This window comes from Macaca thibetana, chromosome 14 (genome assembly GCF_024542745.1).
Source record: "Macaca thibetana thibetana isolate TM-01 chromosome 14, ASM2454274v1, whole genome shotgun sequence".
In the NCBI taxonomy this organism is placed as follows: Eukaryota; Metazoa; Chordata; class Mammalia; order Primates; family Cercopithecidae; genus Macaca; species Macaca thibetana.
The window spans coordinates 101,285,815-101,310,942 of NC_065591.1; the positions used below are offsets into that span (position 1 = coordinate 101,285,815).

At 40.9% G+C, this 25,128-nt stretch overlaps 1 protein-coding gene across 1 annotated transcript; it reads left to right on the forward strand.

Moving 5' to 3' along the window:
- The first annotated feature begins 12,994 nt into the window (after positions 1 to 12,994).
- On the forward strand, positions 12,995 to 19,560 carry C14H11orf87 (chromosome 14 C11orf87 homolog). Its single transcript, XM_050758730.1, has 2 exons — positions 12,995 to 13,123; positions 14,220 to 19,560. The coding sequence occupies exon 2, from the start codon at positions 14,481 to 14,483 to the stop codon at positions 15,072 to 15,074; it is 594 nt and encodes a 197-aa protein (XP_050614687.1). The 5' UTR covers positions 12,995 to 13,123; positions 14,220 to 14,480; the 3' UTR covers positions 15,075 to 19,560.
- Positions 19,561 to 25,128: the final 5,568 nt, after the last annotated feature.

The following is a 25,128-nucleotide window of genomic DNA, read 5'->3' on the forward strand; positions in this document are numbered from 1 at the left end:
AGTAGTTGTGTGCCCTTAGATAAATTACTTAATCTTTGATTTTCTTCATCTATGAAATGGAGATAATTTTTGGTCCCACAGGGTGTTACAAGGATTAAGTGGAATCATGTTTGCAAATGCTACATATGATAGTAGTTGCTAGGTGCATATCTGTTCCCTTTCTGTTTTCTACTGATATCTCCCTTGACCTTTATTCTTTCTCTAGTCTGGGGTTTAGGATAAGGACATGTTAGTAAGGGCTTTCAGATATACTTCCACACCCCAGATCTTTGGGGGTGCTGCCTCTGCCTACTGCTCCTGCTTCCTCCTTTGATCACTTTGATCCTCGTCAGCTCTTTCACAGAAAGATGAACCAGAGGGCATAGAAAAAGCAAAACTGAAACCTATCTGCTTAATTCTTTGTATACACAACTTTTGGAAGGGAACTAAAAGCTACTAATGGAATTGGACAGTGTGGGGCTTTTATTTATGATGCAGCTACTCTAGACAGTACAGAGAGGAATCAAACATAATGCCTGCCATCCAGGGCCTTGCTCTGCAAGGAAGGAGTTGTACATGTAGATGAATAATTTCAGGAATGTGATAACTGTTGTAATAGAGGTATGAACAGGTCATTGGGTCATTAGGGTCCACAGACTGCTAATTCTTGTTCTTTATTCTTTCTCTCTGTTTCCTCTATGTCTTCCGTGACTGAAGCTAGAGAGGCCTTCTGGTCCATCACTGTTGAAGTGGAAACTTACTATGGGTCTGGAAAGGACATTAGGCTTCTTAAATTCTCCTTAGGTTTTGCTTCTAATGAATTAATTCTTAGACAGTACTGGAGAACTTAATGGCCCACTTGCTATTGTTGACGAAGAGTGATAGATATGGAGATAATTTTGAACTGTGTTAATGTTATGGGAAACAAATGAACTTCTGTTGACATAATACCTGATTTAGATAATGGATTACAGTGTATTATATTTCAATGCCCTTGCTGGAAAGCTCAAATCTAAGAGCAAGATGTGTTTTTCTGAGATCCAATACCATCATAATCCCAAGAGTTTGCTTTATTCTCCCATTAAAAAAGGAGAAAAGGCAGCTTCTTTGGATTCTCTGATTAAATTCCTAAGAATAAATGTAATGCACTTGAAAGATCTTCATAAATCAGCACCATCGTGCCAAAGTGAATCCTATGACACAAAAATAATATAACTTAGACTATCTGTTAGTTAGGATATCTGTCCTTTTTAATGTTTGGTTTAATTTTGCTGTTAATAATTATCATAAATTTATTTTGACACGAAATATACCTGTGTTTCCAATAAGATAGGTCAACTGGTATTATAATAGAGTCAGACTAACCTGTGTTTCCTTTTCTCATGCAACCAACAGACCTGAATGTGCAGTGGCCTCTCTCTTCTTCCACATGGCATTCCTCTGAACATTCAGCTTTGGAGTCAGGCAATAGCTGATTTTATGTCAATCAGCCCTGATGCTATACTTCCATAAATTGAAATAATCCACAACTACTGTGTAGAAACTCTATGTACTCTAGGTATTCTTCATCACCTACTTCTCCTCTTTATGCTATAAAATCACAAGGAATAGAGGTTTGAAGAAATGAAGAGGGACCAAGATTGGAATTCTACTATACATTGGAGAATTTAAGAATTTCCATTTGCAGAGTGCCTTCTGTATGCTAGAAAATTTCCACGTTTTAAGATCTTCACATTATACTCTAAAGGAGAAATTGGTTATCTCCACATTACAGAGGTAGAAACTGAGGCTGACAGAGATTAATTAAGTGATTCATCTCAAGTTTTCAGAATTAGTAGTGGCTCAGTTAGAGTCCATACCTAAGTTTAACTGGCTTCGAATCCACTACATGGATGTTGGTCTGAATTAGCAAACTAGGAGCTCTTGGGGCCCCATCTCATTCAAGGCTGTGATGTTTTGTTTTGCTTCGTCAGCCCTGAACTATGCTTTCCCCAGTTTTACTCTCTTAAACTTGTTGTATACATCATACAAATGATTTTCTCTTGCTAGTTCCTAGCAGTATTTAGAGTCTGTGGTAGCTGTCCCTGGTATAATGGAATAATCATGAGTTTTTGAGCCAGACAGTAGAACATTTTAGTCTGGACCCAGCCATGAACAGTGTGTACTTTGGGTAAGTCTATGAGCCTATTTCTTCCACACAAATGGGAATAACCAATCTTAGGTCATAGAGTTGTTGTAAAGATTAAAAGGAAATGCGTGAAAGTACTTGATATTCTGTAAATAATGGTGACATCTGTGGTCTCCTCCCCCTCTCATAGTCATCTTTTTTGAAATAACTTTTTTGAGAAACTTCCATATGTTCTTTAAGCTGTAAATCTTTGTCCCTAATGAAGTGTCGATTGAAGCTATAGTATCAATTACTACTATAAAAGGATATTAACTAGAATTCATGCTGCCTTCATTTCCACTGAGGGGTGGAACTGAAAGATGTCAAATACCAGTGAAAATGTGAGAACAATCCTTGTATTTCTGTATGATAATTTATAACAGAAATTTTCAATAAACACCTTCATGATTCTTGGTCTTCCAACCATATCAAAGAGCTAAAAGAAGAGTCACATAGGGAGAGGTGGGGGGAATTGCTGAAAAGATTTCCTAAGAGTGGGCTGTTGCTGCATTAACAGTTTCCATTTTTCTTTTGCCTCATGCCTAATGGGGGCAGATTCTTACATGGTCCTTTGAAGATATGCACATATATAGTTTGTTTGGAAGTTGTATAGAATACTAGTAGGGGAGTGAGAAAGTGATACAGGGAAGAAAAGACAGCCAATAAAAGGTATACTACACTAAGCCAGCTTCCACGAGAGTTTATGTTCACAGGGAAATTTCGAGAAATGGTGCCAAATACCTGGCATCTATATGTGTGTGTGTGTGTGTGTGTGTGTATGTGGTGTGTTGCTGCAGTTGGTGGAGAGGGGTGCTCTGTTTACCTGGGTCTGATTCTCATGCAGAAAACCTAGATGACAAAAGGCAGATAGGTTGCATTGGTGGCAGAACAGGAGAGGTTTGCTGTAATTGCACTGATCTGCATTCTTTGAGCCCATTCAGGGCAAAGGTACATGAATGTTTTCCATAGAGCAAACGTGAGCCACATGGAGGAACTGGTAACAGATGTTGTCAGTGCTTCCCCTATATCTGTTAAACCCTTCTATTTCAGTGTGCTGCTATTGACTTCTAATTACTAGCAACTGTTTCCCAAGGATTTTTTCTGGAACTAGAGGAGGCCACTATACCTGTGGGTAAAGTAGGCCAGATTGTCAGGGAATTAGGTCCTCCTTGGAGCAGTCTTAAAACTAGATGGAAGTGAGGTAAGACTGAAGTGCACTTATACACCGACATGTAACACAGCTCCCTTGTTTCTAATCTGGAATAATCCTAAGGCATGTATTTGGCACTATTTCCAAAAGTGTCCCTGGGAGCATAAACTCTCATGGTAGCTGGCTTAGCAGTATGCCTTTTATTGGTTGTCTTTTCTTCCCTGTATCACTTTCTCACTCCCCTACTGGGATTCTATACAACTTCCAGACAAACTATTTTTATTCAAGTCCCTGTCTCAGGGTCGGATTCTGGGGGAACCCAAACTAAGACAATTGGCACTAGAAAAAGACCAAGGAACAATACCCTGGATTCTAGAACTTGCCAGCCAGATCACAAAAGGGCTCCATTACTGGTGTGGATAAGATAAGTGCTGATAATTCCTGGCATACTGAATATCTCAATTACAAGTGCTCTCATCTGGGTGTATTTCTGTAGTATAGTGGTTATCACACTACTCTCATCTGTACTGAATTACAATAGGATATAGTCTTTTGTAATATTGCTAGCATTTCTTCAGTATGATGGCAATGGTAATTACGAAGACTGTGAAATTGTTTTTGTCATAGTGGTATTGAAGGAAAAATAATGACAGCCTTGATTCAGCTGACATAAAATAAGAGCTCAGTGTGAAACTCAAAAGACAATGCAGCATTTAAAGATAATATATTTCCTATAACTACAGAGCATATCCAGCTGAAAATCAGATCTGGGACCTAAGTGTGTGTGTGAGAGAGAATTGAAGAGACTTAATTCTCAACCTTGAAGGTAAAGATAAGAGACTTTATGCCTTGATAGGAAAGGAGTATGCCTGAGACCTGAGATGGGGATATTTGAGATAGATATGCTTGGGAACCTTGGACTTCCAGATTCTCCCAAACCTCTAGGCATGTGGAAGTCATTCACTCTCCATTGTTATAGGATGTCATATTCTTGTTGCCTAGAAAATATAAATAAGACTCACCTAAGGCAAACACCTCATAAGATGTTATTTGTCTTCTTTAAGGTTTACCTGTATTTCCCCTACAGATTCTAGGACAATAACATTGGCCAAAACTCAGCTTGAACCCCTGGGAAAATACTTTACCTGTTCCAGGAAAATAAAAAGGATTGTTAAAAAACAAACTGTAAGAACTGGCTAATCTTTCCTGGAAGAATCAGAGAGAACATACCTCAAAGTGAACATTTGAGAATGCTAGCCCAGCAGTGAGAAATAAAAGGCTGGAAAGAGAGAATTTGGGAAATGGGGACATTCCCTCATGGCTTCAGCTAAATGTACTAGGAAGGACTTTTGGAATTGATTCTAACATGCTGCTGGGATAGTTCCTCAATACTGAGAAAGTGATGGCCTGCAGTAAATGAGATGGAGTTGGTGCATAAATTCCCAGCTCCTTTTCCTCAGGTAGAAAAGTTATTGGGTAGGTATTGAATGTTCTTTCTCAAAAGTTTTCTCTTAGGATTAAGCAGCAAGGAGCTGAAATAAATTAGAAATTCCTAATAGATGAAGAAATAGTCAGTAGTGACTACTGAGAAAACAGGTGAATGTAAACAGGTCAAGGAAAGAGTTCCTCATCCTATGCCAGTCTAAACATCTCTCAGGCCCCAGGAGTGTAGAGAACCAATCTAAGTAAAATGTTCTTATCCTGTTACCATTTTCCTCTTATTTGCTTTGACTACCGAGATGAAAGAAACTATCTAATAATCTAGGGATGAGCAGAGGAGGAAAAGAAAAAGAAAAACCAGAGAAATAGAGAAGAAGCCAAATACTGCTCCTTTTCATTCTCCAGGCTTTCTGTCTAGAATGACCCCAAGCTTTGAGAAAAGAGAATAAATTTTGAATTTTTATGAGTGTCTTAGACTCAATGCTCTACTGAATTGACATTGTGTTTATGATTTAAAAGGTTGTAGGATTGTCTTTTAACTGAAAGTGATTCAAAAAGTCACTAAACCTGTCAATTTTTTTTAATCTAGCAGCCGAAAAAGAAGTATGTACAGTATCTGAAGGGACAGTGAAACAAAAAAAAAAGTGTCACTTGATTACATCAGATGTGCCTGTTCAACCTGCCAGTAATCCTACTTTATTGTTGCTTTTGTCTTCCTTAGAAACACTCTGGCTTTACTCTGTATGTCCTGTTATGGTAATAAAAAGCATAGTTGATAGCAACATGATGAGCTGGAAGAAATCTAAGCTGTCCTGTGTGTTTCTTCCTAGTCAGTCATATTTTGTGGTTAATGACTCCCAGGTTGTTTTAAAGCCATATTCACATTTCTTCATTTGTTTTCTTGTTCAAGCATAAAGTGATATATAGACAATAAAAAAGACTCTAAGATATAAAAGGTTGAAGCTGGGAGTGGTGGCTCACACCTGTAATCCCAGCACTTTGGGAGGCCAAGGCAGGTGCATCACCTGAGGTCAGGAGTTTGAGACCAGCCTGGCCAACATTGGGAAACACCGTCTCTACTAAAAACACAAAAATTAGCCAGTGTGGTGGTGGGTGCCTGTAATCCCAGCTATGCAGGAGGCTGAGGCAGTAGAATTGCTTGAAGCTTGGAGGCAGAGGTTGCAGTGAGCCAAGATGGTACCACTGCACTTCAGCCTAGGTGACAGAGTGAAACTCTGCCAAAAAAAAAAAAAAGTTTAAAACCATGGGGCCATTTGGTTTTGTCTTTTGGCTCTTAAAATGAATACAGTAATATTTGCTTGATAAGGAAGTGAGAAACGGGAAGAACTGAGATGGCCACCCACAATGTGGAATAAGTCACTATCACTGTGTTCCATCAGAGTCTTCTAGGGCATTGTGTATTGTACACCAGCCTAAAAAATATGTGACTCAAACCAAGTGTTTCTTTCTTGCTGTGGACTTTCGTATCATAGAAAACAAAATTCAAAAAATTATACTCAAATCTAGTAAGATGATTTCCTTTTTCTTTGCATGAAATTTCATTTACCATGGAAAAAAATTGTATTGGCACTATTTGTTCTCCTCCAAACCCTCTTGATTGATCCCTGGACTTAATGCTTTTTGCTTTTGTTGCAGATTGATTTCTTAGAGAATGCCTGATGTTTTCTTTCCACATCAGAGTTTCTCAAACAACTCAGAGAAAATAATCAATTAAATTGTCTTAAGATACAGGTAGGGTTCAAGAAGACACCCGTCTCTTTGAACCATTGTGTTCTAACTGTACAGTGACAAGTTGTATGTTTAGGCCAGTGGTTCTCAACCAGGGATGACTTTGCTATCACCTCACCCTCATGACTCTTGGCAGTATTAGACACATTTTTGGTTCTCACAACTGGGGAGGGGTGCTATTGGCATCTAGTGGGTAGAGGCCAGGAATGGTGCTTAGCACCCAGGTTAGTTTCCTATTGCTGCATAACAAATTACCATGAACTTAGTAGCTTAAAAAGCACACATTTATACCTAATAGTTCTGTAGGTCAGAGGTCTGATGGGTGGAGGAAGTGGTGGGGGCCTGACCAGGTTCTCTGCTTAGAGTCTCACAGGGATGAAATCAAGATGACAGCCAGGCTAGGCCCTTATCTGGATGCTCTGGGGAAGAATCCCTTTGGAAGCTTATTCACGTTTGTTGGCAAAATTTAGTTCCTTGAAGTTGTAGCACTGGAATCCCCATTTCCTTGCTGGCTGTCAGCCAAAGGCTGTTCCCAGCAACTAAAGGACACCCACACTGGTTTGCTTGTGGCCCCTCCATCTTCAACATCCAAAATTGCATGTTGAATCCCCCTAGTGCCTTGAATCTCTGACTTCCTTTTCTTCCACTAGGCAGGGGGAAAAATAACCCTCTTCTTTTGAAGAGCTCACTTGATTGGATCAGACCTATTGGAATAATCTTCATATCTTAAGTTTAGCTATTTGGGACTTTGATTACATCTAAAACATTTTCATCATACCATCCAACCTGGGCAATATAGTGAGACCCCCCCCAGCTCTACCAAAAAATAAAAAAAATAGCCAGATGTTGTGGCACATGCCTGTAGTCCCAGCAATGTGGTGGGGCTGAGGCAGGAGGATTGCTTCAACCTAGGAGGTCAAGGCTGCAGTGAGCTATGATCGGACCACTGCACTCTGGTCTGAATGAAAGAGCAAGACCGGTTCTCAAAAAAAAAAAAAAAAAAAAAAAAAAAAAAAAAGTCACAGAAGTATCTGGGTTAGTTTTGTTGTTAAATAACCATTGGATTTAATGATTTAATCTTGTGGGACCACCTTTGGAATCCTGCTAACCACAACAGCCTACAAGGTACTAGAAAGCCTCCCACAACAAAGAATTATATGGCCCCAAACTCCTGTAGTGGCAAGGTTACGAAACCCTAATCTAGGCATATCTTTTTCTGGATGATGGAAGTATTTTCAGTTTATCTTTCCTATGAAAAGCAGATTCACAGCCTACTGCACTTGAAAGAAGCATATGCCACTCGGTTTCTGACCATGATCCAGGACTCTCATTATCCAGGATCTGTTCGTCACAAAGATCTTATCAAATATTTGACATCTGCTGGTCCGTCTATTTTTACCTATCTGCCTCTTTAACTTCACATCTATCAGTCTACTTAGTTTACATTCTTCTGTTCTTTGACAGGAGTGATAGTTCATTTAAAAACATTAGGAAAAGAGGGAATTGTTAACATTCTCTTTGTTTGGCCAGATAATCAGAATGTGATCACGTGTGTAACTAGAATGTAAGTTCCCAATTGCAGAGACTGTTCCTTGATCCCTGGTGTACCAAGCACTTGATACAATTTGTGGCACACAGTAGGAACACTCTGGGTATTTGTTCAATAAATGAGTTTCCCAGTCTGGCATATTCTATATCCTATGTGTTCTTTAAATATATTTTATCAAAACTTTGGATCAACAGATTTAACTCATTCAATTTGTATAGGATGCCTTTCATACAATCTATCAGGCAAATCCAGTTCTAACTGTCAATCTAAATAGACAAATCAGGCTTACTGTCTCCAAAAACAGTCTGGATCCATTTTTCAATTTAAATAAACCAGAACACTTTCATTCCTCTGACAACCACCTCACTTTGAAACTCTAAGATAAATGGATACATAGTTTGTCCCCCAGATGACAGCTGTCACCTCTCTCAGGAGCGCCACATCCTCAAGGTATTGCTTTTCTTAGTTCTGCAAAGGTTTTCACACCCTGAGTAAATGCATTATAGTAAGATTGAGAACTGGTGAAACATACATTTTTCTTTTGTGAAATAGGACAAATGCAAGGAGAGGTGACAAAAAAATTTTAAACCAGATAGATATATTTTGGGGAGAAGTACATATAGAGGTAGAGGACTTGGAAAATAATTCCCTTAAAACTACACATATATTCCCCTGGAAAATGTCTATTGTATTCTCAGGGATTAACTCCTCCAGTTTGAAGACTGCTGAGGTATATGATAACCAGCTACGTGGTTAGAAAGGTCTTTCCACTACTGAAATAATGAATTGAAAGAGGCTTTCTATCCTACATGTGTTTCACTACATTTCTGTTCTCTCTTGAGTACGTAGGGTAGGATAAATCCATCTTCTGTTGATGATACTCCAAACATTTTAAGAGGCTATGATACATTCCCCACATCTTTCCATCTCTAAGATTAATATTCCCAGCTCCTTGAATTGCTTATTATCTTTCATTATTTTCAGGCCCTTCACCTTTCTAGTCATCTTCCCATAAAGGACACTAATACTTACCAAATGTTTTCTGAATTTTCAAGTCCAAAACAATATAATGCTTCTATTGCCAGGGATAAAACATCAATCTTAGTAATTTTCTTTATAATGCAATGAGCTATTTATAGAATGCTTGCTTTACGCTCAGTGCTTAAAATAGCACTGCAAAAATGATTCTATTATTTTTCCCATTTTGCAGATGAGAAGACTGAACTAGAATAAAACTAGAACAAAGTAAAGAGCTTCACTGTGAGCTTTGTTTATTATTTATTTGCTAGGTGGGGCAGTAGTTGATTTAATAGTAACATGACAACATATAAGCATACTTCTATAGGTATGCAGGGATCCAGATTAGAGGAGATGTAAGATTAGGCAAAATGTCAAAATCAGCTGCACATCATCTGGAAAAGTCCCTGTAAATCTAAGAGGAGCCTGGTATATATCATGCTGCACTGTGTTTTGGAATGACTTGCCTAAGTCAAACTAGACTTTGTTCAGTCCACGGGAATCTGTGGAGATCCTGTAGACTGCTCCTGGTTGGAAGGAAGGACCTGAACAATGGAGATTTCTCTTCTTCCCTCCTGCACTTCAACCAAGCATCTCTGCTTTTCTCTAGCTTTACATAATTACCCCAATCAGAAGTAGACAGAGGTAAAATAAAAATAAAAATAGAAGTGTGTGTGTGAAAGAGAGAAACAGAAAGGGAAAGAGAGAGAAAAGCCATTAGTCATGAAAAGTAGTCATAAAAAGAATACTGATTTTGGAATCAGTTTACCTGTGTTTCAGCCCAATAATATGTGTGGTAATATACTTCTCAGTGGGTTACTTAGACATGGCCTTTAAACACTTTGAGCTTTAGTTTTCTCACCTTTCCTATAGCAGGTACTCACAGATTTTTGTTGAACAAGTGAGTAAATGAATAATTTTGTATTTTGGCAAAAATAACCTTGCAAGGTTGTAGAGAGGATTAATGCTAATATAGGATTTACTATAGCCTGGTACATAGTAGGTGTTTTGCAAATAATAATAGCTATAATTATTATTGATTCAATGCTTCTTAGATTTAGGTACAGGTGCCCATGTGGCACTTTTCTCTAAGTTAGATCGAGATTCTTCATTAAACTTGGAAGCAAATATTAAGTGCTGTTAAATATTTGGAATATGCTTATGTCCAGAGGGGCTTTCCCATTACAATGGAAGATTACAGGAATCTCAGAAGCTTCTTGGTTCTCTACTCTTGGGAGTGTGGCTTGTGAAGTTTGGTGCCAAAAATAGTGGCAACAATGGTGTTGTCTGGGAGAAGCCTTAAGCCAGATGTGCCAAAATCATGTGCCAACTCAGTGGGATCAATTCCTGCAGTCCAAGAGGTGTGCATATTTGCTGTCATTGCTCTTCCTTGAGTTTGAAACACACTACCCAATGACATCCAAATCTATATATTTAGCACATTTGTCCTCTGGGTAAGAACAAATTATGACCCTACTGCCTATTCTTGAAAGAGAAAAGACAAAAAAGGGTCCCGTGCTTTTGACCTGAAAACTAATGTCTTTACCTAAATCATTTCCAATTAAATACCATTTTCTGGTGAATCACATTCATCTGCTGTAGACTGTAAGTTCTCCAGATTAAGACCTTGTCTTTTCATAGGATGTATAAAATAATGCACACAGTTTTAGCACTCCTGGTATAACAGATGGCTATCATTTGTAACAAAAGAATAACATTGAAAGCCTTCTGACATGTCCTAGAAGCTTGGCGTGTAAGAATTCCATTACATACATATTGCGATCCCATTACAACATGTTGTAAAGGTATGTTCCCCATAGGGAAAACCCAATAACTAATTCCTTCAGATCTAGAAAACAGACCATTGAGAGTTAATTCTTTTTTTTTTTTTTTTTTTTTTTTTTTTTTTTTTTTTTTTTTTTGAGATGGAGCTTTGCTCTTTCTGCCCAGGTTGGAGTGTAATGGCACAATCTCGGCTCACTGCAACCTCTGCCTCCCGGATTCAAGCGATTCTCCTGTCTCAGCCTCCCGAGTAGCTGGGATTACAGGCACCTGTCACCATGCCTGGCTAATTCTTTTCTTTGCTTTTTTTTTTTTTTTTTTTTTTTGGTATTTTTAGTAGAGACAGGGTTTCACCATGTTGGCCAGGCTGATCTCCAACTCCTGACCTCAGGTGATCCACCTGCCTCGACCTCCCAAAGTGCTGGGATTACAGGCGTAAGCCACCATGCATGGCCAAGAGTTAATTCTAATTATGTAAAAATTCTTTGCTTTACAAAATAACATTTTTTAAAAAACTTATTTTTTGCTGAAGAGTCTCTTGAAATAGCCAGATCTCTTTTTGGAGAATCTAAATTGGATTTGCTTTACAAAATGTTTATTAGACTCAACTTTTCAGGAGCAAAGCGAGTGTGAAAAAATGGGGCATTGCCTGTCAGGCATCAATGGTAAAATGTCACTTAATCACAGAGTTAAAAAAAAAAAAAAAAAAAAAAAAGGCTCACCATTCTATCCCCTGAGCCCACCAAAGTCAAATTGTCCAAATGTGGCACGTGGCTATTGCAGGCATCTGGTACTCTCATTCCAGGCAGGAAGGTGATGCTACCATTGGGGTGGGGGCGGGGGGCAGACATCAGTGACTATGTGAGCCTAAACAGAGAGTCAGAAGAAGGGACCCCCAGATTACAGACAGCCTTTTCCTCCACATGTCAGACCCTCTTTCTTTACACATACAGCAAATACAAGCAGATAACTGGGCATCAGTCATTTCTGAGGCATAGCATGAAAGAGCAACAACATACACTGCATCATTTAATTTATCAAGTAAGCTACAAGGCACTGTGCCAGACTCAAAGATAGAAAACAAGGAGGAAAGAAGAAAATACACATTTAGTAATACACCTGAGTGCCTTCAAACCATGCAATGTCTTTAGGTACTGTTCCCAGCTAGCTTCTTCAACAGAAAAATGAGCATACTCCATTTCAAAGCTGGATTCTGTAACTAAATGCACTATTCATATTTTTCCAAGCCTCCTAAACCAATAGTTAACTAGTCTCTTCCAAGATTTAGGGAGTCTGTTGAGTTCTTTTCTGGAAGTTCTATCCATTTTGCTAAAAGGTTGTGCTCCAAACACTTTACCAAGAATTAGGGCCAATGAAGGGGTACTTTGTGCAAGCTACAAATACTTGGAATTTTCATAAGGCAGTTCATTTCTGCCTTCCTGTGAATAATTTCATATTTCTTCCTTGTAAGACTATGCTTTGTGTGCTCATGAGTGTCTAGAGTGACAGAATAGAAGGAGTGTTTAATACATCGAGTGAGTCTGGGGCCTAGAGATGAGGATGTGAGGGCTGCAAGAAGGATCATGAATCAGATGGAGTGAAAGATAACTTGGAAACTCCAGGGGAGAAAAATGGTTAATTTCGATTGTTTAATTTGTTCAGGTTTGTGTTTTGGGTTCTGTCACACCTGTGTTGAGAAATGTCCCTGTCATCTAATGCACGCAGTTTATGTTCAGAACCAGGGGCAGCACAGAGAGGAATTGGGGGTGGGGAAATTTTCATCAGCCACCAGGGAGAAAGTCTGATCTGTGCACTGATGGGAAATGGTTATCCAGGGTGTAAAAGTGTGATTCTGGGACCAAAGGGTCAGCTCTAGAACGAAATCAGACAGCTGGAGAACTGAAGATTCAACTCTTCCTAGGCAAGAGAGTGAGAAAGGTGGGTTGCTTGCAGGGTGGGGATGGGGGTTGCTCCTCCTAGTTCCTGGGCTGGAGAAGGGCAGCGAACTGGGAAGTGTCTGTCAGAGGCTCGCTATGCTAGGACAAGGTGCTGGGGTGCTAGGGTGGGTGGGGGCCTGAGGGGTGGCTTGGAGCCCTGGCAGTGGCTGCCTGACGTCACCGGCCTCTCTGGCAATAGGCTGCGAGCTCAGCTCGCTGAAGCGGCGGCGAAGGCGGCGGCAGCGGCAGCAGCAGCGCGGCTCGGTCTCTGGCCCATTCAATCCGCGCCTTCTGCAGCCGCCACTGCAGCCGCGCGGCGGGGGCTCCCTCCTTGCAGCCAGCTGGCGGTCCAGGTAAGAGACAAGGTGTGACTAAAGGCTTCTGATGGCCGGGTGGCCTGACGGCCGGGCGCGAGTGGGGAGGACAGCTCACGCGGCCTGTGCAGCCACCCCGGTCATAGCTTCAGCCCCCGGCCCCGGCCTCTGCCCCTGCCCCGGCTTGCTTGCGCGCTGCCTCGCTGCTCCGCAGTGCAACAGTTTGCAGCTGCCTCTTGGGAACAGCAAGGAGGCTCTCCTGTGCGCTGCGGGTCTACCGGCTCCGGTACGCCGGAAAAGCCTCGGGGCCTTCGGGCTGGGTCTAGGAAGGACTGAAAGAAGGTCTGTTCCCCAAACTTTGCAGGCGGGAACCCTCCTCTTTCCATTCCAGTTCCTCTAGAAAGAATCAGGCTACTGCCAAGTTGGGGGCATAGAGAGATGGGGAGGAGGGGGCCGTTTGTGGGAATGTGTCAGCTGAGAAAGATGCTTCAGCTGCTTTTTTTTGTTTGTTTGGAGAGGGGAGAATGCCAGGGAAGAAGGCTGGAGAAGAGATGGAGCGCGTTCCTGCTCGTCAGCCGCGGTCGCGGACAGAGGCAGAGTGGGATGTGGTTCCAGGGGTATCCCCCTGGGAATGGGACCCAAGGGATCTGATGCCGTCCAGGGAGGGCAAGTCTGGAGGAGGAGGGAAAGGAAGGACTGCGTACCCGGAGCCCCCGCGGTGGCCCGGAGTGGGTGCTGGGAGGGGAGGGATCCAGGCGAAGACATCCACCGAGAGGGCGCAGAAAAGAGGAGAGCCGGAGCTCTGGGAAGTAGGGACTTCAATCCGAAGCGGCTGCTTGTCTGTTGCAATTATAAAGTTGTGAAGGGCGGAAGGGAGGTTGCCTTATCTGCTGAGTAATCTGCACCTCCGCGGTGCCGGCGTAGACCCCATCCTGTCGAGTGGGGTGAGCAGGCTGCTGGTGGCTCTGGTGCACGGCCACGGGTGGGCAGGCTGGGGTCCGCTGACCGAAAATACGGGCAGCGCCCAGCTCAGGCAGCGTGCCGAGAGGGCCGCTTTGCGGTGGTGGTTGATTCTTCCCGACCGCACTCCCCTGGGCAGCGGTCGAGATTCTAACTAAGCTTTGTGTCTTTGCAGCCTGGTGCCTCCGCGAAGGAAAGGTGCGCGTGTGAAGACGCGTTCCAGGTGGGATCGGCGAGGATCTCTCGGGCGCCGCTCACTCCTTGGTCGCCTTGCTTGCCAGCAGTTGCTCCCTTAGTCCTTGGCTTGCTCGCACACCCCCTCCCTCTACAGGGAGCAGTTTTGGGTGGCGTGGGCTCCGTCCTCTTCTTGGCTGGTGGGAACAGTGTGCCCAAGAGGGGAAGCCTAGTGGGCCCGGCCCCTCCCAGCCCCGCGCCAATGAGTGCCAGGGCGCCGAAGGAGCTGAGGCTGGCGTTGCCGCCGTGTCTCCTCAACCGGACCTTTGCTTCCCCCAACGCCAGCGGCAGCGGCAACACGGGTGCCCGCGGCCCAGGCGCAGGTGGCAGCGGCACCTGCATCACGCAGGTGGGACAGCAGCTTTTCCAGTCCTTCTCCTCCACGCTGGTGCTGATTGTCCTGGTTACCCTCATCTTCTGCCTCATCGTGCTGTCCCTCTCCACTTTCCACATCCACAAGCGTAGGATGAAGAAGCGGAAGATGCAGAGGGCTCAGGAGGAATATGAGCGGGATCACTGCAGCGGCAGCCGCGGTGGCGGGGGTCTGCCCCGACCTGGCAGGCAGGCCCCAACCCACACAAAGGAAACCCGGCTGGAGAGGCAGCCCCGGGACTCTCCCTTCTGTGCCCCTTCCAACGCCTCGTCGTCCTCCTCTTCGTCCCCTGGCCTCCCGTGCCAGGGTCCCTGTGCTCCTCCGCCTCCACCGCCAGCCTCCAGTCCCCAAGGAGCACACGCAGCTTCCTCCTGTTTGGACACAGCTGGCGAGGGCCTTTTGCAAACGGTGGTACTGTCCTGATCGTCTAGCCCCTCTCGTTCCCCGTCCTTGTTTCCATCATCTTTGCCATCCTTGCTTTTTTCCTCCTTCCTTCCTTTTCCATTTTCCTCTGGCCCCTCTTTTCCTCTTCCTGGTTTCCTTACCTGCCCTCCCCTTACTCTTGTTTCTCCTCCGCCGAGGCACTGTGCGGTATTTGTAAATATTGGGCGAGGAAAGTCTCGGAAGAAGAAATAACGCTGATAATAATACTTTATTAATATTTATAGTAATTATTATAATACTAATAACACAATCCAAGCGCATGACAAATCACATAATTTCTCATTGTCAATGAAGGATGCATCTTCCCACTCCAATCCGCGCTCCCCTCAATTAGGAGGAGAAACCGCACAAGCTACCAAATATATAAAAGGCATTGATTCCCGAAGCAAAGGGAGGGGAGGGGGCCCGGTAATGTACATAGCTGTCAAGTTAAGGTTTAGTTTCCTTCCTTCCCCTCTGACCCCTAAGCTTTCACTTTTTCTTTAGCTTCCCTCTCCTCCCCATTCCCACCCTCAGCCGGGCTCAGGCAACAGTATATTATAAAGAAAACGTCTACATTAAGCACCAGGACTGCAAGAGGGCATAGAGAATAGTCCCCAGAAAGTGTTTATGACAGGTACCCCTCGCCAGTCAGCCCATTTCTCACCCTTTGTTTAACTATTACCTATTACCTTTTCCAGGACAGAACCTTTAATTTACTTTTTAAAATGACCCTCGCTGGCCGAGCATAAGTACATTAAAATCTTTAAATGAGTTTTTTAAAAAAGCTAACGCTTTCACTCCCTGCCCCGCCCCCACCCATACACCTTTGACCTGTGACATTTTCAGGATTTACAGAGGATCTGGGAGCTGTCCAGCCAGGTCTGGTGCTGAAGTCGCCTCACCGTTCTGATTACTTCCTCTAGTTGTGAAGGCGGAGGAGGGGCTGTTTTGGAAAATGACTATTCTGGCTTTTGGTTGGGTTCTTTCTTCTTTTTCTACAATCGAGTTAGCGTGTACTATTGGTTTTCTTATTATTAAACATTGCATAAGTTACCTTTTTTGTAAAAAAAAAAAAAAAAGTATTAGGTGATGTGCAGTACTGAAAGTGCAGTATCTAACCAACTAGAATGTTTCTGTTTTATTTTTAGAACAAGTGCACCTTTGTTATATATTTATTATATTGGTACCAAATACAGAAAAAAACTATAGTTCTGTACTATGTCCTCCAAACTGTATATTATTGTTCTTAATTTCCAGCTGTTGATATAATGGTTACCACTGGATGAGAAATTCAGTGGTGCAGACCTGGCTTCTGCTGTTTCCAGAAGTGTTCTTTTGTACCTTATTCTGTAGTAGACTGTTATAAAAAGATGACACACATGCTTTATTATTTTTTTTGCAAATAATAGAAAAAAACACAACCACAGAAACAAACAAATAATGGATGTGCAAAAATGCCATCTATTAAAAACATGGTTAATATTTAAACAGTGCCTGTAGTTCTCCCTGCATGCAGTTACCACCTGGAGGCAGTGGTGTTTGTGCTTGCTTGTACTGTATGTGGTTGGGGATGAGACTGGTGGGGATGTTGGGCAATTTGGATGACAGGACATGAGAATTTCAAGAAAAGTTATATCCAGTAATTACTTATAGGATAAAAATGTTTGCAGCTTGTTTGTTTAGTTACAAATCTGTGCCTGCAGCAAAGGAAAGGCTATCTTTCTCAGTCTGTCCTAACTTCACTGAACATACAAAAACACTGAGAAAATAAAATAAATATTTTATTATTTTCTAATGCCAGACAAGGCCATCTATGTTAGAAATGGAATTAGTCTATAGTTATTTACCACTTTGTTTCCTTTGGTTGAATGATAGAAGAAGCCAGAAGCATATTACAATATTAGTTATATGCAGTGGCATCTCTTCTTGGAAATCAAGCCTTTGACAGCTATTCAAATTTTTGGAAAATGTATGAATGAAAATGATCTGCAAAAAGCTCTACCAAAAGAGTCCTTACTATCCTGCAGGGTGTAAGGCAACAGTGCCCCTATGAGCATCCCTCTCCCAAGCAACTAGTTGTTCTAAATTGTCTACTTGGTCCATACATATGTGCTCTTATCCAGAGGAAATATTACCTCTAATATTTTTGGTCATCTATTAAATTGTCCAAGCTCAGTCTGCATCTTTTATAAAAATAATTTAATAAACTTAATTTTAATCACCCATAAGATAATCACCTTTCCTGAAGCACAGAAGATCATCACTGAGGCATGCCATCTTGTAATATTAGGAAGACCAGGTATAATCTTTGGGTACAATATATTAAACAATGAACCAGTTTTTCTCCAGTGCCTTAGTCACTTCCTAGTAATAGGTAAAAGAGTGCATTAACTCCCTCAGGCCACTAGGGAATCCTTTAGTGCATCAGAGTTCTACATTGTACATCAGAATGACTAAGGCACTGCGAAGAAGAAAGTCCGTTAATTTTTATAGCTTACCCTCATCCAGTGGTAGCTCTTTAATACTTTATTACAGAACGACTTTTGGACTTGAAATTTGAATAGAATCAGGGACCCAGAAGGGAGCTTCGTCATTTCCAATGAGCTCCAATAAGTGCATGGATATTACTTTCTTCCCCTTATTTGGTGCACTTTCTACAGTGAATAATTTCCCATTTTATTAAAGCAATAAGATGTTCTGTTGTGAGCAGTGCTGGATAACGACTCCATTTTCTTGGTGCTGAAGCTACGCATATGTTCTTGCCTTATGAATCATAGTATATTCAAGGCATGCAATAATAATCCCCTTCCAAGGAGCAGCCTGTACACTCTGTGGGGTAATTATGAAATTGTCCTACATCATTTTTCCCCAAAGGAATGCAAAGAGCAAGAAAAATAAAAGCAGTATGTATATTGTAAAACAAATGATCTCAATACCTCTCAACATGGGCACACATCTGTAATACACTTTTATTGTGCACCTTTAAATGTGTATGCCTTTCTCCATTAATTGACTGTAGTTTAATATTTTTAATAGTGCTCTGTGTAAAGATGATGCAGTTTGTGAGTCAGATTTCATACTGAGCTTAATATACTCAGAACCTAAGCTTCCAGTGGTATCACTTGTGATTTTTTTATGAGATAGAGAATTACATGAAATTCTAGTAAGCCAGTTCCCACACCAAATTATTTCAATAAGCACACATCCAAGCAATTTATACAGACCTTGTTTAAAGCACTGCTTCTTATAGAGCTCAATTGGCAGTCTCAGGAGTTTGGGATGCTACCAACAGGGCATTGAGGTTTTCATTTTTATGAAAAAAAAGGCAATCTGGAAATAGCTAAATTTGTTTTAAGGATTTTATTCACTGATGTCCCGTCAAACTAATTGCTTCAAACCCCTATAGCTACAGCTTAACTTCTGCACTTGCTATTCAGTATTAATAAGGTGGCATGCTTGATTCTTATTGTTTTTAAAAATGAGAAAATTTGGAGAGAGAATACTATTATGTCAACTGTACAAGACTCTGAATCTTAAAGACGTAGATGGATATAATCTTTAGACTTTATATACATCCATAGATATGTATTTATATATGCATACGTTTTGTATAAATTTACAATTGACTTTTTGTATTCTCTTTTCTGTCATTACAAGAATGAGATGGAAACCAAAATAGTTGTTCCATCCTCTTATCCAAAGAGGATACTGAAAAGTCAGGTATGTGCATGCACTTATTTCTCTGGGGTCAAATCAGAATGACTTTCTCTTTAATAATGAAAGGGGAGAGTCCTGGTTAGCTTGGAAAACTGGTAATTAGATAAGCTTCCTTTCCTAGGTTAGTGACAATGTAGCAATGATGATAAAGTTATGACCCATATCAATGTGGTCTAAATATCTAGATGGAAAGCAAAAATATCCAGAAGAGGTTTAGGGCCATCTAAACCACAAACCTGGAACCTGGATTGTGGTTTGATGTTTTTTATTTTCAACCTATATGTTGTGTAGAGATACAATTTATATCTGCATAGCTAAAGGTAAAGTGAAAATATGACTATTATCTGTTTAGTTTGATAAATCATTTTTGGATAATATGGGTAAAATTAGCTTTAAGAAACTTCTTTGACATCTGACTTTTCCACCATTTCTATCTGCATCAATTGTATTAATTAGATAATGGTTAAATTTTATTTTTTTATCATGTAGACATATGCTTTAATGCTTTTCTGTGGGTGAAAGTTGAACAGTTGCTAGCTGATATTATGTGGAAGTTACAGGTTAAATTAGAACCAGAAATGTTAACATAATCTTATCAGGTTCCTTAGTCCCATTCCCATGTGAATCTGAACTTTGAATTTGAATCTGAAAGGCCTTTGAATTTGGATCTGAAAGGCCTACTTATTTGGGTCATTTTTTATTGGAACTTGTGATTGTGACTCACAGATGTTTCAGTTCATATTAGAATAAATTGCCCAATCTATAAGAGTGTTTAATCATTGGAATGAATGTAAATCTGATTCTGATTTGGTTTGCTATTTATTTGGTAACATTTGAGAAACAGCTAATATGGCTTGACATCAATACTTATTAATGTCACCAACCTAATAATACAATTGGTGCCATGTATGAATGCTTAGCTGACAATAAGAATTTAATTAACTTTATTTGGAGACAATGACTTCTCAAGGAGGTCCTACCCATTTGAGGTAGGGATATTTCCCTTACAGTTGTGATTACAAGGGATTGTTTCTATAGAGAGATTAACAACAACAACAGTAACAATGATGACAACAACAGAAAAACTGACTTTTGAACTTGAGTATATCCAATAGATAGAAGAAAAAAGATTAGAATTCATGGAAAATTTGTTTTGCTTTTCTATCAATAAAAGAGTTTTCTTGTTAATTGGCTTTTTGGACAGTATTTCCTTACCAATTTAATATATAATATACCAGGATAACATAATTACTCTATTATACTCAGATGCTCAAAGAAATTATATTGTTTTCAAAAAATTTTTATAACTTATCTGCTCTTCCTCACAAACCAACTACATCTTAGAAATGGGATGTGTATAAAATTTAGGACAACCCAATAAACAGTCCAGTATAATAAGGTAGCAGCTCCTTTACACAGATGCTCAGGATCTTGAGGTCATATGCTTAAATTCTCAGATTTCCTCTTTCTCTGCCTCCGCTTCTCTAATATAATATAATCAGGTATATCAGGAAGGGATGTGGCTGACATGATTTTGTGCCAATTAAGGGAAAGGTAGCCTCCAACCCGTCTGATGGATCCTAGCTGAACCCTGCTGAAAGGATCTGTTCCCTTGTTTGAAGTGCTATTGTCCTACTGGCTTTTGTGTTGGCATTTACCACAGCAATTTTACACCATGGACGTTTGTCCTCCATTTCAAACACATACATCCTGAGACTGGCCATCTATAGGTCCACCAGTGCTCTCACACAATGTCCCCTTCTTGGAGATTCAGGAAGTTCTGGGTGCCCTGCATGCCATGGACCTATTGGTGAAAAGCCTGGGTATATCTTGGGTTTATTCATCTATCCATCCACCTCCTCCTCCACCTCAATTCTACTAATCTTACTTCATGTTGGATGGTGCCATGAGGGTTTCTTCTGAGGTCTTGAGACCCAAACTAATATATTTAAGGGAAGGGAGTTTACCATTTATCTCCAATCCTTGAGCTTCTCCAAAGCTATTTAGATGTTTTCAAGCCAACACCACTCCTTTGGCTCCTAAATATATGTGAAGAGGAGCATGAAAGCTTTAATGGCCACCTGCTTCACTTTTCTCTTACTTTTCTCAAAATTGCTCCAAACTGCAAGAAGCAAATATTTCCCTTAATGCCTACTTTTCTCTACCCAAGACTCCTCCTCCTATGGTTAGTTTCCTGCTTCTGCAATGGACTTAATCATCTTCTTCCTGATGTCAGCATTATGATTAACTCTTAATGGCAGTTGGACAGGGTGTAAGAGACAAAAAGGTAAGCTTATTAAGAAGGGATCCTAAATCAGGACCTATTTGAAACATTATGCCACACACCATAGTAAATTTCCATATTCCTACAAGGTACATGTACTCATGATTAAGCTCCTGCCCTCCCCTTTTCCATGAAGGTGGGAGCTTGATTATCTTGATTGTATTTTCATATTAACTTCTACTCAGTTCCTCTAAATTGGCTAGAAAATCTGAGTACTAAACCTTATATCACTCTATGTCCCTAAGAAGGCACAAACTCTACCAAATACTGGACTATTATTTCACCCTATCCCTTACCCTTTAGGAGCTGCAGATTGTGTGTAGGAAATACTTCTCTTAAGCTTGGATAAACTTCGAGTGGATCTTGAATACTGGAGTGGAGATGAGTAGCTACTCGATGTAAAGGCAGCAGCAAGTAAAGATTGGTACAACCCTATCCCTAGCCATTGTCCTCTGTATCCCCAGTAGGTATATGTGCTCTAACTTCAGCTGTTTGGCTCAAGAGAGGGATGAGTAGTAACTCAGCTAGCTCTTACAAGACAAGCATGGTTCCATTCCCCAACTCCTTCAATCTCTCTGGGTGGATTAATTTATGAAATATTAGCTGTGCATTCTCTTTCTGATTAGTTGTTGAAATCCAGTCACTCTTTCCAGAATACCATCTCCAGATATGTTCCAGGCTTGAATTGATGCTGATAATATTGGGTTTACCTCTCTCAAAAAGTGGCTCTACCTTTTAAAACTTTACAAAACAAGAAGCTCTTTTGATAACCTTTCTTAACCCCTCTTTTCCAACTTGTGCTGAATATCATCTATCTGTGTTTGCAAATCCTGTCTCTTCTTGGATCATGACCTTAACTCAGGATTTTAAATTTTAGCCTAGAAGTTTGTAGTCACTTTGTGGTACAAAATTTTCAGCACATGGAATCTCAAAAATTTAGGAAAGCCGCTACTAACCTCAATGTATTTAGGTGGCAAAAATGCATTGAGATGACAAAAATACTCACTCTTCACATACAGATGTGCAAAACAAATGTGGCTACTTCATTTTCCTATAATTCATCTTATCTTCCTCACAGGGACCTATTTGCTTGGTAGTTTTCTTAAGAAAGTCACCACATTATCAAATTTTCTCTCTTTCCTGTGCCCCTTTGCAAGGCTGTGTCTGGGTATAATTTATGTTATCTCATGGTGGCAGAGGAAAAAGGCTCCTCAGATCTATGCAGAGTTCAAGGAATCCTTGCTGGTTCAACTGGAGAGTGGCCAGTCTGGTTTGCTTCCCAAACTGGTGGCTGCTATGCTACAGCAAGTCCTATCTTGTACCCCCAGTTGGAGCCCAGGATCCTGGACAATTTTCCAGTCTCAAACTTTGAGTCTACCATGGCTTTTTGTTCCAACTGAAGAATTTTGCCATTTTACTGTATTCTAAGCATCCGCATCCCTGGGCTCCTTTAACTGGGACAAATGGGAATTTCTGGGTTCTATTCAGATGATAGAAAACAAGAAGCCTTCTAGTAGCCTACTGCCATGACCATCACCCCATTGCCACCGCCTTCTTGTTGGAAACAGGAAAGTACAGTAGCTCTCTCTATTAAGGTTTCCCACTAGTAAAGACATGGATACTTGCTAAAGCCCTTACTACCCTCAACGTTCTCTGGCTTCCGGATCCTATCAGAATGCTTATTATTGGATCCCTCTCTATTGCAACTTTTCTCTGAATCAAGGGGCTTGGGGAGCAAGAGTCTTACAATTCATCTTCCTCAGTCATTATTAGACTCCTCTCTCTCCCCTCCCCGAATTACCCAGGACTGGAAAGGATAGACTTTTCTATGTGGTCCCTTAAGGACTTCCTTTAGTACAAAGGTGTAATCAGACAGGAAAGTGTAGATTTGGGGCTTTTTGCTTTCTACACACCACATTCTATACATTGACTGTAGCTTCACGGCTGTCTTAAAATGGAAACTAGAATGTGGAAGAGAGATAAATGAGCCTACATGGGAAGGCATGTCAGAAATATTTTGTTTGTTACACTTGAATATACGTAGGTGATTATTTCAAATTGCATGGTAGGAATTCAATGACGACAGAAATAACACTGTTTCCCCCTTTGCTTGCCAAAGTATGAACCCTTAATTCCGTACGAACTAAGTTAAAAGCTTAGTTCCTGTGATTAATGTATCTTCTGGCAAGCACCCTTGAGAAAGATCATAACTGCCAGCAGTCTTTGCACCTCCATATGGATTGGCCTTTTTTAGGGATCCCCTGATGGAAAGGAGAGGAGGGAGTACAGGTCACTCAGTTCCAAAGGGGAGTAAAGAACAAAGAAAGGGGAGTAAAGAACAAAGAAAGGAGAGGCAGAGAAAGGCTCACTTCTCTACGTTTGCCTTGTGGCAAAAGCTTCCCTGGGGCATCCCTCCCACACCCACCATCACAAGTTTTCCTGGTGGGAGATGCATAAAAGATTGTGCTCTACAAGTGGAAATTGGCCATGCTGTGTGGCAGGATTATTTTCAGGGTCTACCTTGGTTACTTCTGTTCTTAAACTTTTAGGTAGTTTCATTTCTTTGTCCCAGGGAAACTGTCCTATTACTGACCGTTGTCAATCAGCCTGCAGTCCTTGCTGTTATGACCACATTCTGATAACAAATTAGCTAATCCTTGCTTGACCACTGACTAGGTGTCATTGACTGATACATGTACCCAGTTGAAGAGACAATCCCTTTGAACCCTTCAGCTCTAATATTGAGAGTTTATCCAGTCAACAGATATTTATTGTAAGCCAAATATATGGCAGACATCATTTTGTCCCAGAAATGCAGCCGTAAACAATGTAAGCAAATGTCCTGCCCTCACGGGGGTTTCTTCTAGTGGAGAGAGATAATAAACAAAACACCTAAGTAAGTTCTGGAGTACATTACAGAGAGGAAAGTACTATGAAGACAAAGAGGGGAAGGGTGGGGCGGGGTGAGGGTGTGGTTTTTAAAGAGGGTGGTTAGAGACAGCCTCTGATATTTGAGCAAAGACTTGAAGAAGCCATGCAGATGTAAGGTTTAATTGAATAAAAATTGTTTGTATAGAAGAATTTTTGAAAACTAATTTCACCCAGCCTCCTAATTTTATAAATGAGCAAATTGGATTTTGGTAAGAAGAAGGCAAAAAAACTTACGCTTACAGAACATTGTGTCAGGTACTGACACTCCCAAACTAGAGAGGAGTGATGAAATCTGCTGGTACTTTGAGTAGTTTGTAGTCTAATTAACCAATAAATTTAAATTTGATTCAAGTGTGGTAATAAATGTGTGAAAAAGTACTTCAAAGCACAAAGAAGTAACAACTAAGTCTATCTGGGAAGGTTAGGAAAAGGTTTCCCATATTTTAGTTGGGTTTTGAGGCATAAGCAGCAATTCACCAAAATAAGAAAAAGCTTTTGAGGCAGGAGCAAAAGCACATACAGAAACACAGAGATAAGAGTATTCTATATATTTACACAAGCGTTATGCTGTTCATACTGGGATTGTCAAAAGAGAAATCTGAAAAGTAAAAGCAAGCCAGATCATTAAGGGCTCTGCAAGGGCAGCTTTTAAAGATATGCCTTTTCTGTTGTTGGTGGGGAATTAGTGAGAAATTTTGAATATAGAGCTGAGTTATAGATTTGGGTTTATTATAGATTAGGAGGATCACTGTATGGAGCAGATATAATGGTGATTAAGACATGATATGAAGCAGCTGCAATAATCCTGTGACACAGGATGAGAGTTTGAACCAATGGAGATGGGGATGAAAAATAAGGGCATATTCAAGTGCATGTTAGGTTATGGAACTGGTGGGGTTGGTGATTCATAGATGCATGGTGTGAGGGAAAAGAGCAAAAAGGGGAGGAAAGGGCAGAGAATAGATTTATGCTTTCTATTTTGTGGCTCAAAGCAACCCCAGTTGGGTGCTGTTTATCTGTCATGACTTGGTGATAAAGTTAATAAAAGGGAGTTCAAAGGAAGGTTCTGGGCTTTGCTGGCACAGCCTTTGATGAGTTTGTCCCCAGACCACGTTCAGA